This window comes from Macrobrachium nipponense, chromosome 35 (assembly GCF_015104395.2).
Source record: "Macrobrachium nipponense isolate FS-2020 chromosome 35, ASM1510439v2, whole genome shotgun sequence".
Lineage (NCBI taxonomy): Eukaryota > Metazoa > Arthropoda > Malacostraca > Decapoda > Palaemonidae > Macrobrachium > Macrobrachium nipponense.
This window is the reverse complement of record NC_061096.1, coordinates 60,798,747-60,814,572: the sequence shown is the minus strand read 5'-3', so window position 1 is coordinate 60,814,572 and position 15,826 is coordinate 60,798,747. Positions and strand designations below refer to the sequence as shown.

The following is a 15,826-nucleotide window of genomic DNA, read 5'->3' as shown; positions in this document are numbered from 1 at the left end:
AGTAATTCACTTTTGTATTTTCCTGATTTCTATACTGTATACTAAACCAATTATTCACGAATTGGTTAATTCATCTTTTTGTATTACCACCTCAAAGTAATTCACTTATGTATTTCCCTAATTACTGTACTGTATACTAAACCATTTATTCACGAATTGATTAATTCATCTTTTTTCTGATAAGTGGTCCCTCTGTATTTTCTAAATCATTCTGTAACTTCTTTTCAATGAATATCAGACTCATCACCAGCATGATGCAAAATGCTTCATCTTTGGCCACTTCACCACACTAACGGGACTGAATGTGTTATGAACAATTTGCATTGTTTGGCATGAATTAGGCTATTCGGCCGATGGTGAGAAAACAGAGGTCATACATCACACGATTTTCTCATTTATTTCTCGTATATTCTCAATCAGGCCCCACGATCTATCGTGGGTGTTTGTTTGTTTGTATGGTGCTTTTACGTTGCATGGAACCAGTGGTTATTCAGCAACGGGACCAACGGCTTTACGTGACTTCCGAACCACGTCGAGAGTGAACTTCTATCACCAGAAATACACATCTCTCACTCCTCAATGGAATGGCCGAGAATCGAACCCGCGTCCACCGAGGTGGAACGCAAACACCATATCAACCACGCCACTGAGGCGCTTTATCGTGGGTGTGTTGTTGATGACACCACGTCTGCCTCAAATCTGATCTCCACCGGCCCAAGAAGAGAATTTTTTTTCTGGTGTTACACGACTATAGGAAAAAAAAAAAAGTCACAAGCCGTGAAAACGATCAAAAACTGTAAAAAATTATTAAAAAAAAAAACAGTGAGAAATTATAAAGATACTGATAAAATATTAAAAAATGGCGAAAAATTATAAAAAAGTAAAAAATGATAAAAAAGGGAGAAATGATAAAAAGTGTAAAAATTAAAAAAACTGTGAAAATAGTCAAAGACAGGAAAAAAATATATAATAATCTAAAAAAAAATATAAAAAACACTGAAGAATGATAAAAGAGTGAAAAATAAAAAAACCACGTGAAAAACTGTCAAAAAGTGAAAAAACTGAAAAAAAACCGATGAAAATTATAAAAAACATTAATAAATTAAAACAAAAGTGGAAAATGGTCAAAAACAGTCAAATAAAAGGTGAAAAACTGGCCGTAGCGGCGCAGAGAACACGGAAGAAAGGGGAAAAGATAACAGATGGGGTGATTTATGTCCCCTTGAAATACATATATAACTATCATAAATCTCAACTGTGGGGAGGGGGGGGGGGGGGGGGGGGGGGGGATGGACTCGACCAGGTGATCCTCCACAGGGGCGGAGCCATACATCAAAACTAGGCTCCCTAATCACCTCCCACCCTCTCTCTCTCTCTCTCTCTCTCTCTCTCTCTCTCTCTCTCTCTCTCTCTCTTGACGAATCGTCACAAAAATACACGACACGATCTTCGGACTTCATTTTCCAGAGATTAAACGAAGATTTTGAGCTCGGGCAGAATCCCTGAGATCAACACATGGTCACTGAAAAGAGTGAACAGACGTATTTAGGGGATCAAAGGGCGTAAAGGGTTCCCAATGTCTCCACTGACATACATTCCCGAGGGGGTATTCTGTTCTCATCAAGACAGAGCTGACACTCAAGTTAGAGAATGCCGCCGATAAATAAATCCTCGCACGTATGAAGTAGTATATATTATACTATTCATCATCTATGTATGGATGTATGTTTGAAAAAATGCGTATGTATATATATATATATATATATGTATATATATATATATATATATATGATATATATATTATATATATATATAAACTACATATATATTTAGAGCCGTTGAAAATATGAAAAAAATACTAAACATTAACGCACACCTGTACATTAAATGAAAATCAATGATCAAAATTTCCATTTCATCTCAATCAGCAAAAAAAAAAATATGCATAACATAGAGAGCATGAACAAAGGAGTGATGATGATGTGATGTGGAGAGAGAGAGAGAGAGAGAGAGAGAGAGAGAGAGAGAGAGAGAGAGAGAGAGAATTTTTGTTTTGTTTTACATCCAAGAGACTTAGCTGCACGCGGACTTTCCCCAATTATCTGGTTCCTGAATTGGTCCGCTACGCGATTGAAATCCTACGAGATTATTGGGTAACATGTCCTTATGTACTGCCGCTCTTCCGTTACCAATCTCGTTGCTTTAGTTCGGTCCGTCCTTCAAGGATCTGGCGCCATCTCGCACCCTACCCTGCTGCAAGGATCTGGCGCTATCTCGCAACCTTCGCTACTACAAGGATCTGGCGCTATCTCGCAACCTTCGCTACTACAAGGATCTGGCGCTATCTCGCAACCTTCGCTACTACAAGGATCTGGCGCTATCTCGCAACCTTCGCTACTACAAGGATCTGGCGCTATCTCGCACCCTTCGCTACTTCAAGGATCTAGCGCTATCTCGCACCCTTCCCTACTGCAAGGATCTGACACTATCTCGCAACCTTCACTACTGCAAGGATCTGGCACTATCTCACACCCTTCGCTACTTCAAGGATCTGGCGCTATCTCGCACCCTTCCCTACTGCAAGGATCTGACACTATCTCGTAACCTTCACTACTGCAAGGATCTGGCGCTATCTCGCACCCTTCGCTACTTCAAGGATCTAGCGCTATCTCGCACCCTTCCCTACTGCAAGGATCTGACACTATCTCGCAACCTTCACTACTTCAAGGATCTGGCGCTATCTCGCAACCTTCACTACTACAAGGATCTGACACTATCTCACACCCTTCACTACTGCAAGGATCTGGCGATATCTCGCACCCTTCGCTACTTCAAGGATCTGGCGCTATCTCGCAACCTTCACTACTCCAAGGATCTGGCACTATCTCGCACCCTTCCCTACTGCAAGGATCTGGCACTATCTCACACCCTTCCCTACTGCAAGGATCTGGCACTATCTCGCAACCTTCACTACTGCAAGGATCTGGCACTATCTCACACCCTTCCCTACTGCAAGGATCTGGCGCTATCTCGCAACCTTCACTACTGCAAGGATCTGGCACTATATCGCAACCCTCACTACTTCAAGGATCTGTCGCTATCTTGCAACCTTCACTACTGCAAGGATCTGGCGCTATCTTACAACCTTCACTACTGCAAGGATCTGGCGCTATCTCGCACCCTTCCCTACTTCAAAGATCTGGCGCTATCTCGCAACCTTCACTACTCCAAGGATCTGGCGCTATCTCGCAACCTTCACTACTGCAAGGATCTGGCGCTACTCGCACCCTTCCCTACTGCAAGGATCTGGCGCTATCTCGCAACCTTCCCTACTGCAAGGATCTGACGCTATCTCGCACCCTTCCCTATTGCAAGGATCTGGCACATTCTCGCAACCTTCGCTACTGCAAGGATCTGGCGCTATCTAGCACCCTACCCTACTGCAAGGATCTGGCGCTATCTCGCAACCTTCACTACTGCAAGGATCTGGCGCTATCTCGCAACCTTCACTACTGCAAGGATCTGGCGCTATCTCTCACCCTTCACTACTGCGAGGATCTGGCGCTATCTCGCACCCTTCCCTACTGCAAGGATCTGGTGCTATCTCGCACCCTTCCCTACTGCAAGGATCTGGCGCTATCTCGCACCCTTCCCTACTGCAAGGATCTGGCGCTATCTCGCACCCTTCCCTACTGCAAGGATCTGGCGCTATCTCGCACCCTTCCCTACTGCAAGGATCTGGCGCTATCTCACACCATTCCCTACTGCAAGGATCTGGCGCTATCTCGCACCCTTCCCTACTGCAAGGATCTGGCGCTATCTCGCAACCTTCAATACTGCAAGGATCTGGCACTATCTCACACCCTTCACTACTGCAAGGATCTGGCGCTATCTCGCACCCTTCGCTACTGCAAGGATCTGGCGCTATCTCGCAACCTTCACTACTGCAAGGATCTGGCACTATCTCACACCTTTCCCTACTGCAAGGATCTGGTACTATCTCGCACCCTTCGCTACTTCAAGGATCTGGCGCTATCTCGCAACCTTCACTACTGCAAGGATCTGGCACTATCTCGCACCCTTCCCTACTGCAAGGATCTGGCACTATCTCGCACCCTTCGCTACTTCAAGGATCTGGCGCTATCTCGCAACCTTCACTACTGCAAGGATCTGGCACTATCTCGCACCCTTCGCTACTTCAGGATCTGGCGCTAGTCTTTTCGCAACCTCACTACTGCAAGGATCTGGCGCTATATCGCCAACTTTCACTACTTCAAGGATCTGTCGCTGTCTTGCAACCTTCCAATACTGACAAGGATCTGGCTCTATTCTCGCAAACCTTCCCACTACTGCAAGGATCTGGACGCTATTTCTTCGCCAACCCTTCCCTATCTTCAAGGTAATCTGGCGGCTATTCTCGCACCCGTTCCACCCTACTGCCAAGGATCTGGCGCTATCTTGGCAACCCTATTCCCACTACTGCAAGGACTTGGTCGCTATCTCGCAACCTTGTCACTTACTGCAAGGATCGGGGCGCTATCTCGGCTACTTGCCGCCCTTCCCTACTTCAAGGATCTGGCCTATCCCTCGCAACACTTCCTACTGCGAGGATCTGGCGCTACCTTCCGACAACCCTTTCCCTACTTGCCAAGGATCTGGTGCTATCTCGCACCCCTTACCCTACTGCAAGGATTGGCTTGCCTATCTCGCACCCTTCCCTTCCCTACTGCAAGGGATCTGGCGCTATCTCGCGCCCTTCCCTACTTGCAAGGTATCTGGCGCTATCTCCCTCACCCTTCCCTACTGCAAGGATCATTGGCGCTTTATCTCGCAACCACTTTTCCCTACTTGCAATGGAATTCTCGGCGCTTATTCCTCACAACCCTTCCCGCTACTTGCAAGGAATCTGGCGCTTCTCTAGCAATCCCTCACCCTACTGGCAAGGATCTGGCGCTACATCTTCGCAACCCTCAACTACTGCAAGGATCTGGCGCTATTCTCGCAATCCTTCACTACTGCAAGGACTGGCAACATTCTTGCAAAACCTTCCCTACTGCACGGAACGGGCGCTATCGTCGCAAACCCTCACCCTACTGCAAGGGATCTGGCGTTCTTCCTGCAACCCTTCCACTTACTGCAAGGTCTGGCGCTATCTCGAAATCCTTCACTAAGCTGCAAGGATCTGGCGCTATCTCGCAAATCCTTTCAACTACTGCCAAGGATCTGGCCGCTATCTCGTAATCTTTCCAACTACTGCAAGGGATCTGGCGGCTATCTAGCAACCTTCATACCTGCAAGGATCTGGCGCTAATCCTTCGCAACCTTAACCACTGCAAGGATCTGGCGCTATCTCGCACCCTTCCCGTACTGTGCAAGGATATAGGTGGCTATCTAACAAACTTTCTTCACTACTGCAAGGATCTGGGAGCGCAATCTCCAACCTCAACCTTCACTACTGCAAGGTATCTGGCGCTATCTCGCACCACCTTCCCTACTTCAAGGTCATTCTGGCGCTATCTCGGCAGCCTTCAACTACTGCAAGGATTCTGGCGCTATCGTCACACCCTTCCCTACTTGGAAGGATCTGGCGCTATCTCACACCTTCCTACTATGCAAGGATCTGGCCGCTATCTCAAACAACTTTTCACTACGTGCAAGGATTCTGGCTCTATCTCGCACCCTTTCCCTACTGCAAAGATCCTGGTTCGCTATCTCGCAACCTTCCAACTACTGGTCAAGGATCTGGCCCGCTACCTTGCAACCCAATTTCCCTATTGCAATGGAATCCCTTGGCACTATCATCGCACCCTTCCCTACTGCAAAGGATCTGGCCACCTATCTCCCACACTCTTCCCTACTACAAGGATCTGGCGCTATCTCGCACCCTTTCCCCTATTGCAAGGGAATCTGGCGCTATCTCGGCACCCTTCCCTACTGCAAGGATCTGGCGTTATCTCGCACCCTTTCCCACTATTGCAAGGATCTGGCAACATTCCTCACAACCTTCCCATACTGCAAGGATTCTGGACGCTATCTAGACCCCAACCTACCCTACTGCAAGGATCTTAGGCGCTATCTTGCAACCTTCCTTAACTACTGCAAAGGAGGATCTGGCACATTTCCTCGCAACCTTCCCTACTGGCAAAGAACTGGCGCTATCATTCGCACCCTATCCCTACCCTACTGGCAAGGATATGGCGCTATCTTGCAACCGTTCACTTACTGCAAGGATCTGGGCGCTATCTCGCAACCCTTCAACTACTGCAAGGATCTGGCGCTATTCTTCTCACCCTTCACTTACATGCGAGGGGATCTGGCGCTTATCCTCGCACCCTTCCCTCCTAACTGCGAAGATCTGGTGCTATCTCGCACCCTTCCCTACTGCAAAGGATCTGGCGCTATCTCGCACCCTTCCTACTGCAAGGATCTGGCGCTATCTCGCACCCTTCCTACTGCAAGGATCTGCGCTATCTCCCACCTTCCCTACTGCAAGGATCTGGCGCTATCTCGCACACTTCCCTACTGCAAGGATCTGGCGCTATCTCACACCCTTCCCTACTTCAAGGATCTGGCGCTATCTCGCAATCTTCACTACTGCAAGGATCTGGCGCTATCTCGCACCCTTCCAATACTGCAAGGATCTGGCGCTATCTCGCAACCTTCGCTACTGCAAGGATCTGGCGCTATCTCGCAACCTTCACTACTGCAAGGATCTGGCGCTATCTCGCACCCTTCCCTACTGCAAGGATCTGGCGCTATCTCGCAACCTTCACTACTGCAAGGATCTGGCGCTATCTCGCAACCTTCAATACTGCAAGGATCTGGCGCTATCTCGCAACCTTCCCTACTGCAAGGATCTGGCGCTATCTCGCAACCTTCACTACTGCAAGGATCTGGCGCTATCTCGCACCCTTCCGACTGCAAGGATCTGTGCTATCTCACAACTTTCACTACTGCAAGGATCGGCGCTATCTCGCAACCTTCACTACTGCAAGGATCTGGCGCTATCTCGCACCCTTCCCTACTGCAAGGATCTGGCGCTATCTCGCAACCTTCACTACTGCAAGGATCTGGCGCTATCTCGCAACCTTCCCTACTGGAAGGATCTGGCGCTTATCTCAACAACCTCACTACTGCAAGGATCTGCCGCATCTCACAACTTTCACTACTGCAAGGATCTGGCGCTATCTCGCACCCTTCCCTACTGCAAAGATCTGGCGCTATCTCGCAACCTTCACTACTACAAGGATCTGGCGCCATCTCGCACCCTACCCTACTGCAAGGATCTGGCGCTATCTCGCACCCTTCCCTACTGCAAGTATCTGGCGCTATCTCGCACCCTTCCCTACTGCAAGGATCTGGCGCTATCTCGCACCCTTCACTACTGCAAGGATCTGGCGCTATCTCGCAATCTTCACTACTGCAAGGATCTGGCGCTATCTCGCAACCTTCAATACTGCAAGGATCTGGCGCTATCTCGCACCCTTCACTACTGCAAGGATCTGGCGCTATCTCGCAATCTTCACTACTGCAAGGATCTGGCGCTATCTCGCACCCTTCCCTACTGCAAGGATCTGGCGCTATCTCGCACCCTTCCCTACTGCAAGGATCTGGCGCTATCTCGCAATCTTCACTACTGTAAGGATCTGGCATTATCTCGCAACCTTCACTACTGCAAGGATCTGGCGCTATCTCGCACCCTTCCCTACTGCAAGGATCTGGTGCTATCTCACAACTTTCACTACTGCAAGAATCTGGCGCTATCTTGCAACCTTCACTACTGGAAGGATCTGGCGCTATCTCACAACCTTCACTACTGCAAGGATCTGGCGCTATCTCGCAACCTTCACTACTGCAAGGATCTGGCGCTATCTCGCACCCTTCACTACTGCAAGGATCTGGCGCTATCTCGCACCCTTCCCTACTGCAAGGATCTGGTGCTATCTCACAACTTTCACTACTGCAAGGATCTGGCGCTATCTCGCAACCTTCACTACTGGAAGGATCTGGCGCTATCTCACAACCTTCACTACTGCAAGGATCTGGCGCTATCTCGCAACCTTCACTACTGCAAGGATCTGGCGCTATCTCGCAACCTTCACTACTCCAAGGATCTGGCGCTATCTCGCAACCTTCACTACTGCAAGGATCTGGCGCTATCTCGCACCCTTCCTACTGCAAGGATCTGGTGCTATTTCACAACTTTCACTACTGGAAGGATCTGGCGCTATCTCACAACCTTCACTACTGGAAGGATCTGGCGCTATCTCACAACCTTCACTACTGGAAGGATCTGGCGCTATCTCACAACCTTCACTACTGGAAGGATCTGGCGCTATCTCACAACCTTCACTACTGGAAGGATCTGGCGCTATCTCACAACTTTCACTACTGCAAGGATCTGGCGCTATCTCACAACCTTCACTACTGGAAGGATCTGGCGCTATCTCACAACCTTCACTACTGGAAGGATCTGGCGCTATCTCACAACTTTCACTAATGCAAGGATCTGGCGTTATCTCGCACCCTTCCCTACTGCAAAGATCTGGCGCTATCTCGCACCCTTCCCTACTTCAAGGATCTGGCGCTATCTCCCAACCTTCACTACTGCAAGGATCTGGCGCTATCTCACAACCTTCACTACTGCAAGGATCTGGCGCTATCTCACAACCTTCCCTACTTCAAGGATCTGGCGCTATCTCGCACCTTTAGCAACTGCCATCCGACGGTAATTAAACATGAAAGGCATTAATAGTACTGCTTTATCGTCTTCAAACTCTGACGGATGAGAAAGCCAGTATAATGAATTGTCAACTGAATTAGATAGTAAAAAGCAGACTGATGGTCACTACAATGACGACAGGAATTCAATTTCTGTTGGGCCACTGTTCTTGACCTCAAACTTTAATATACGGTTCGAATGCTTAACAAGCTGGTGCCTCATATAGATGAATTTACTGTTTGCAACGATCCCGTCTTCTGATTACAGAATAAAATTAGGACATGGTGCTAATTAATGAGAAGAGACTGAACCCTTCTAATAACATTCAACGACCCTTCATATAACCAAGGCGACTTTTTCACTGGTAACGATTAAATGAAAACTATTCCAAAATTTAGGTTCTATTTTCGACACCCGAATTTTGGAGTATCTCTTCTTCAAACAGTAAAAAAAGCTGATGTATTGAGATTGTCTTTAAAATCATTCAGAGACCACTTGCGCTGAGGAAATCTTATATTATTTTATCATCAAGTTTAGAGTATCTTTTACTGGTGTTCCATCTAAAGCAACTAACTCGAATCCTAGACTGTTGGATAAGAACTTGCTTTCTACTGCCTATTTCAATCCAGACATCAACGTTAATCTCTGGAACTGCGTTCCATTAGGTTTTTGTAATGAATTTTAAGATTTTCCATAATTCTGATCAACCTTTACATTCAGACCTCCAAGAGTATACCACCTACCATGTAATAATGCATGTATAGTTCCTTGTGCGTCTTGTATATCTTTAGTTTGGTTCAATATCCCAAGATTTTTATTTTCTTGCAAGGTGTAACCCAGTTACGAAATGGTCGTCAGGGTCTTGTTGTTGAATCGTTGGAGACACCAAAAACTTAAAATGAATGCTAACCTTTTTTGGTGAAAAGATTCACGTGATTCTCGTTTCATAATTTAATTCTTTCATCTTTGCTTTTCTTTGTTAGCTCCTTGCATAATTCATGCTTTCTCCAATCATTTCATGTAAAACGGCCAGCCGTCGTCCTTCAAATAATCCTTGGATTTGTGGCATTATGCTCTTCCAACTTGTGGTGGGATTTAGCTAGACAATGATATAATATATTCCCTTACATTACATCAACAAAATTCCCTTGTGCAGCTAAGATGGGATTTACCTAAATTTACTTCTAATGGATGACAAATTACTGTAACTCTATTTTACTCAGTTGAAATTTCACTTTTACCTGTTGATAAAAAGGTCAAATGTTCATCCATCTATCAACCTATTCCCTTCAGGAGCGTGACTCAAAGTGACAAAGTAACACATGCTCTGACTTTACCTGCTAACGCCTGGATGAGGCCACAGTGCAGAAAACTTCCATGAAATTAGCTGCTTCATACTCCCACAGAAACGAGAGAGAGAGAGAGAGAGAGAGAGAGAGGAGTTTAACCATTTTTAACAGATGGTTTAATAAATATACGGATCATAATAGAATGAGAGGAACAAACGATTACCTCACCGAAAAGTAAACCCGTGTGTTAGTCTACAACCCCGCCATCTTTGAGCGCACGCGCGCAGAGAGAGAGAGAGAGAGAGAGAGAGAGAGAGAGTGGCACAATACACATAAGCTGGTCCTTCGGGATAAGAGATAATCTCTCGACTCGTCGGTCGAGGGCCCTGAAGAAAGAACAGATATTTACACTACAGTAGACAGCTTTCATCTCCTCTTTCACCTTCTCTATATTTATAGGAAATTATAGTTATTCCTCTTCTTTCAACCTCTAGGAGATTATAGTTACTCCCGGCTGTCAGTACAAGTATCGTCAAATATTGACATATTTCAATTGAATTGATGCTAGCTTGTAATTTTATCATTTTATCTTTAGAAGATAGCATGCCTAGAGTGCTTTAGATCTGTTTAGCACTAATTGTCCTTTCAACTGTAATACGAAGAGTTAAGAGGAGCTTTAAGCTTTGAGCGACCAAATATGGACACTTTTTTTCTGAATCACTCTTCTTTGAAGTATTCTTGTCTTTTTTGCTAGAGTGGTATTTTTCAGCTTTCATGATTTCTGGATTAAGACTGGGTTTCCTTTCGTAAAGGATAATTGATTGATTGTGTCTATTAAATCTGGCGTCACAACATCTGGGTAATTGACACAGAAATAAATTAAACAGAAAAAATTAAATTTTTAATAAATTTCATATAAAAATATCTATAAATATATATATGTATATAAATATTGTTCATATATATAAGAACTTACATAGACAATCTATGCATAATTTAAATTTGGTTGAGGAGGCCCGCCTCCCCCATAAATTTATATAACTGCTCTATATTACAATCCTTTCCAAGAATTGTAGTTAAGATAAAATTACCTACTCTGTCACGACCCCACCCGCCAAGGAACCTTTAGTCTCAAATTCTCGAATCTGGGACATTCAATCAACAAATGTTTCACAGTCAAGGGCACAGTGCAGTTCTCACAAAATGGAGGATTTTCACGGGACATCAAGAACCCATGGGTGACCCTTGTATGTCCAATCCTCAATCTGCACAACATCGTTTCTTGTCTCCTTGGCATATACGGATATGACCAAGGAGACACTGATGACGTGATACTACGCATTTTTTGATTAGTCAAAATATCCTCCCACTGGGACTGCCAACATTTTTTAATTTCTGGTCTGACCTACTAGAGGATATAAATCAAAGCCCGATATGGTAGTAGGCATCTTGTGGGTTCTGGGGAGCTGACCCCAGACTTTGCAAGTTGGTCAGCTTTCTCATTCCCAGCCACCCCAACATGGGAAGGCACCCAACAGAACTTTATTTCTTTCCCTCTTTTTTTAAGTAAAAGCAGCCATTCCAATATATCTAAAATCAGAGGGTTTAAATAATTAAAAGATTCTTGCGACTGAAGAACACTTCTTGAGTCACAATATATAATAAAATTATTTTTATTCCGAATAAAAATTTCCTCTAAAGCCTTTAAAACTGCACATAATTCTGCCGTAAAAATCGATGCAACCGGTGATAACCTGCCACTTCTCTCTAAATCAGGGAAGGCTACTCCAAAGCCGACGCCAGCATCTGATTTGAGCTTTCGTGAAAACTGCAGTGCGTTTATCCTGTTGCAAGGAGTGCTCTAAAAATATTGACCACATGGCTCCTCACTGGACAATTCTGTCTTGGTAAAATTAAAATATCTGCAGAATTTAACCTCTGGAACAGTTACAAGGGGGGGGGGGGGCGGGGGGGGGGGGGGACTAACTGAATATTTTGCTGGCAAATCTCGATCCTTGGCATATTTATTTCACGGACAATGACATTTACTCTAAAAGCAAATGGTGAGGTTGCTTGAGGTGACTTTCATAAAATTGCCAATGCCTTTCATTTCTCATACAATTGCTGTTTAAAGACTTGGGTAGCCTCTGGAATCTATACGAGCTCCGAACCAGCAGACGCGTGTAATGAAGATCCAGTGGCATCTCATCAGCATCTACAAGCATGCTCTCGGTGGGAGATGATTTAAATGCTCCTGTACACAACCGTATTCCTCCATGATGAATTGAGTGAGCATTTTAAGGCTATTTGGCTTCGCAGAAGTGTACACCTCACACCCATAACTTACTTTGAAAAGACCAAGGCTTTATATAAGCTCAACATCTGAGTTCGGTCGGCACCCCACGAAGTGTGAGACAGGACTTTCAACAAATTTATTGCTTTCAAGCATTTTGCCTTAATATATTTCAGATGTGGGATCCAGGTCAGCTTGCTATCAAAAATCAAGCCAAGAAACCTTGTTTCACCAACACATGGAATTCTCTGCCTATGAATGAATAGATTTGGATCAGGGTGGATTCCCCTTACACGACAAAAGTGCATTGTTACTGTTTTACTGGCAGAAAATCTAAAACCATTAATCTCAGCCCACTTTACTATATTATCAATGCAGAGCTGAAGGCGGCGTTCAGCCACTGCCATCCTTGATGCTGCAAAAGAAATCGACAGGTCATCAACAAAAAGGGTATATGTTATATCTGGGGGAATTATTTTAGAAACCCCATTGATTACCAAGGCGAACAAGGTTACAATTAAAACACTTCCTTGTGGTACTCCTTCTTCTTGATTGAACACATCCGACATTGTTGCTCCAACCTGAACCTGAAATATACTGTTTTTTAAAAAAAGCCTTAATAAAGAGGGGCAAATTGCCTCTCAGGTTACTTTCATAAAGGACCCTCAAATTGCCATATCTCCATGTTGTATCATAAGCCTTCTCTAGATCAAAGAACACAGTGATGTGATGGTGCTTGTCAGCAAAAGCTTCACATATTGAAGATTCCATTCGTACCAATACATCAGTTGTGGAGTGCATACTCCGAAAACCACACTGAGCAGGCGACAGATATTTACCTCTTTGCAAGTACCACATCAATCGTGTGTTCACCATTTTTTCCATGATCTTACACAAACAAGATGTCAATGTAATTGGGCGATAATTTTCTGCCTTGAATGGATCTTTTCCAGGTTTCACAAATGGCAGTAATTTTAACTTCTCCCAAAGCTTGGGGAAGATATGCTCTCGGTGAATTCTGTTAATAAGGCTTAATATGAAAAGTCTGGTATTTTCAGGGGTATGCTTAATCATTGAATATGTTATATCATCCAGTCCAGGAGCTGATTCATAACATTTATTCAAGGCTGATTCAAATTCTCTAATAGTAAAAGGAGCATTGTATTGCTCATGTCTGAAGGTATTAAAATCGATTTCGACCTGTTCCATTATCCGTCTTTGAGCTGAATAGGGTCTATCATCATTTTTCTTCGCAACATTAGCAAACTCATTTGCCACTAACTGGGGGTCTGCTACCTCGCAACCATTGATCCTGATAACTGGAGGTTGACAAGGAGTGAACTTGCCTGCTATTTTTCTACCTCTCTTCCAAACTAGAGTCAGAGGAGTTTTCGAATTTAGTGAAGATATGAATATTGTCCAAGAATCTTTTCGTGCTTTTTTTATTTCCATGCGAAAATGAGCTCTTGCTTTTCGAAATTCAACACGGTAATACTCACATTTTCGTCTGCGGTATCTGGTGAAAGCAGATCTCATAGTTCAGTGAGTTTCCTGGCATTTACGAGTCCACCAAGGAACTGGTTGGCGGATAAATATGCCCGAAGTATTAGGTATAGATTGAAGATCAGCTGAGAACATTATTGTATTCAAAAAGTCAAGAGCGTCATCTTCACAGGGATAGTCATCAGCAGAGTCATCTATCGAGCTGTGCTCCTGGAATGTTGCCCAATCAGCTTTACCAATGTTTCATTTAGGTAGCCTTGAAGATGGAGGGCTTGATGCTACACTCACCACTATTGGGAAATGGTCGCTGGTAAATCTATCATTTATAACTATCCAATTAATGTCAATAAGACAGTCATCACTACATATAGATAAATCAATTGCTGATAACGTGCCTGTTTGAACATGAAAATGTGTAACTCCCCAGAGTTGAGAATACCCACATTTTCATCTTCTATGATGGAACCTAAGTATCTTCCTCTTTGATTGGTGACGATGTCACCCCAAAGAGGGTTTCTGCTATTCATATCTCCCAAAATAACAAAAGGACGTGGTAACTTTTGAATAAGAGATTTAAATTCATTGATAGGGAAGACTTCCTTAGGTGGTAGATAAAGAGAGCATACTGTATATTTTCTTTGCAAATGGATCTGCACACCTATCACTTGCAATGCTGATTGGATATTAATAGGATTTTGTGGGGTGTCATTTCGAACATACAAAACGACACCACCATTGCTTCCATTATTTAAATTATAGGTGGAGTGATAGGATGTATGCTCTCGTGGGCTGGGGCACGTATTATTACCAATCATGGTCTCCTGCAGAGCTATACAAACAGGAGACACCTCTGATATGAGCAGCCTTAGTTCTTCCCATTTAGCTCTTAATCCCTGACAGTTTCACTGGAGAAATTAATGAATTTTACTTTCCTTTAGAGGCTGTTAAATTAGAGCCTCTTTTAAGAGCTTTCAGCTTACAACCTTGCTCTTTTTTTCCTGGAAGGAGACCAGTTGTTTAAGGCTGCCTTCCTTTTTAGAGGACTATCAGTCTCGGGAACAGCAGACAAAGCTGGTGTCGCCTGAGGAGGGGTGTGAGGATCGGATATTGGTGCATCCTCGAAAGCATTTACAGGTGGTACAGCCTCCAGAGAGGCAGGAGTGCCAGGTACCCCCGGCACAGCCTCCAGAGAAGCAGGAGTACCAAAAGTCTCTGGCTCCGCTTCCATCGAAGCAAGAGTGCTAGAAATCACTGGCACTGCCTCCAAAGAGGCAGGAGTGCCAGAATCAACTGGCACTGCCTCCAACGAGGCGGGAGTGCCAGAATCAACTGGCACTGCCTCTGAAGAGGCAGGAGCGCCAGAAATCACTGGCCCAGCCTCCAAAGAGGCAGAAGCACCAGAAATCACTGACGCAGCCTCCGAAGAGGCATGAGCACCAGCAATCACTGGCGCCGCCTCCAAAGAGGCATGAGTACAGGTCGTCACTGGTTTTTTACTTACATTGTTTTTGGTAACACTGGTATTCCTTCTTCGGTTGAAAAAGATATACCTGGTCTAACGTACTGATTCAACACTCTCTCTTTTGCCTCTCTAAATGTGATACGTTCGGTTACCCTTAATGTTTGAATTTCTTTTTCCATGATGTATACATCACAGGTAAGTGAAGATGATGGATGACTGTCTCCACAATGTATACATCTGGCTTGCTTATTACATATGCCATACTCTGGTTCACTACATTTGACACAAGTGGCAGGCTTGCCTTGTAGTTTCTGTCTACAAGACCCCAACATATGTCCAAATTCTTGGCAACGAAAACATCTCCTTGGTCTTGGTATATATTGTTTGACCTTGAAACGTAACCAGGCTGCTTTCACTATACTAGGCAATCGGGTGGAATTGAATGTAACAATTGAATTGGGGAGTGGGACAAGGACTCCATTTATCTTCTTCTTCATTCTTTCAATTCTTAATATGCCTTAATCTTTTAATTATTCTATTAGTTTTTCTCCAGAGTA

General features: G+C 44.6%; 1 protein-coding gene across 1 annotated transcript; it reads right to left on the bottom strand.

Moving 5' to 3' along the window:
- Nucleotides 1-7,113: 7,113 nt before the first annotated feature.
- On the bottom strand, nucleotides 7,114-15,035 carry LOC135208377 (cysteine-rich, acidic integral membrane protein-like). The gene is made up of 2 exons (XM_064240478.1): nucleotides 14,788-15,035; nucleotides 7,114-8,140 (listed from the first exon to the last, which is right to left on the bottom strand). Exons 1-2 carry the CDS (start codon nucleotides 15,033-15,035, stop codon nucleotides 7,114-7,116), a joined length of 1,275 nt encoding a protein of 424 aa, XP_064096548.1.
- Nucleotides 15,036-15,826: the final 791 nt, after the last annotated feature.

What these genes read in the sequence shown, in the direction of transcription:
- LOC135208377 (XM_064240478.1), bottom strand. Translation starts at nt 15,035, where the DNA reads ATGGAAGCGGAGCCAGAGACTTTTGGTACTCCTGCTTCTCTGGAGGCT. An exon ending in AGGAAAAAAAGAGCAAGGTT is followed by an intron (nt 8,141 to 14,787) that starts GTAAGCTGAAAG and finishes AGATCCTTGCAG; the next exon opens with TAGTGAAGGTTGCGAGATAG.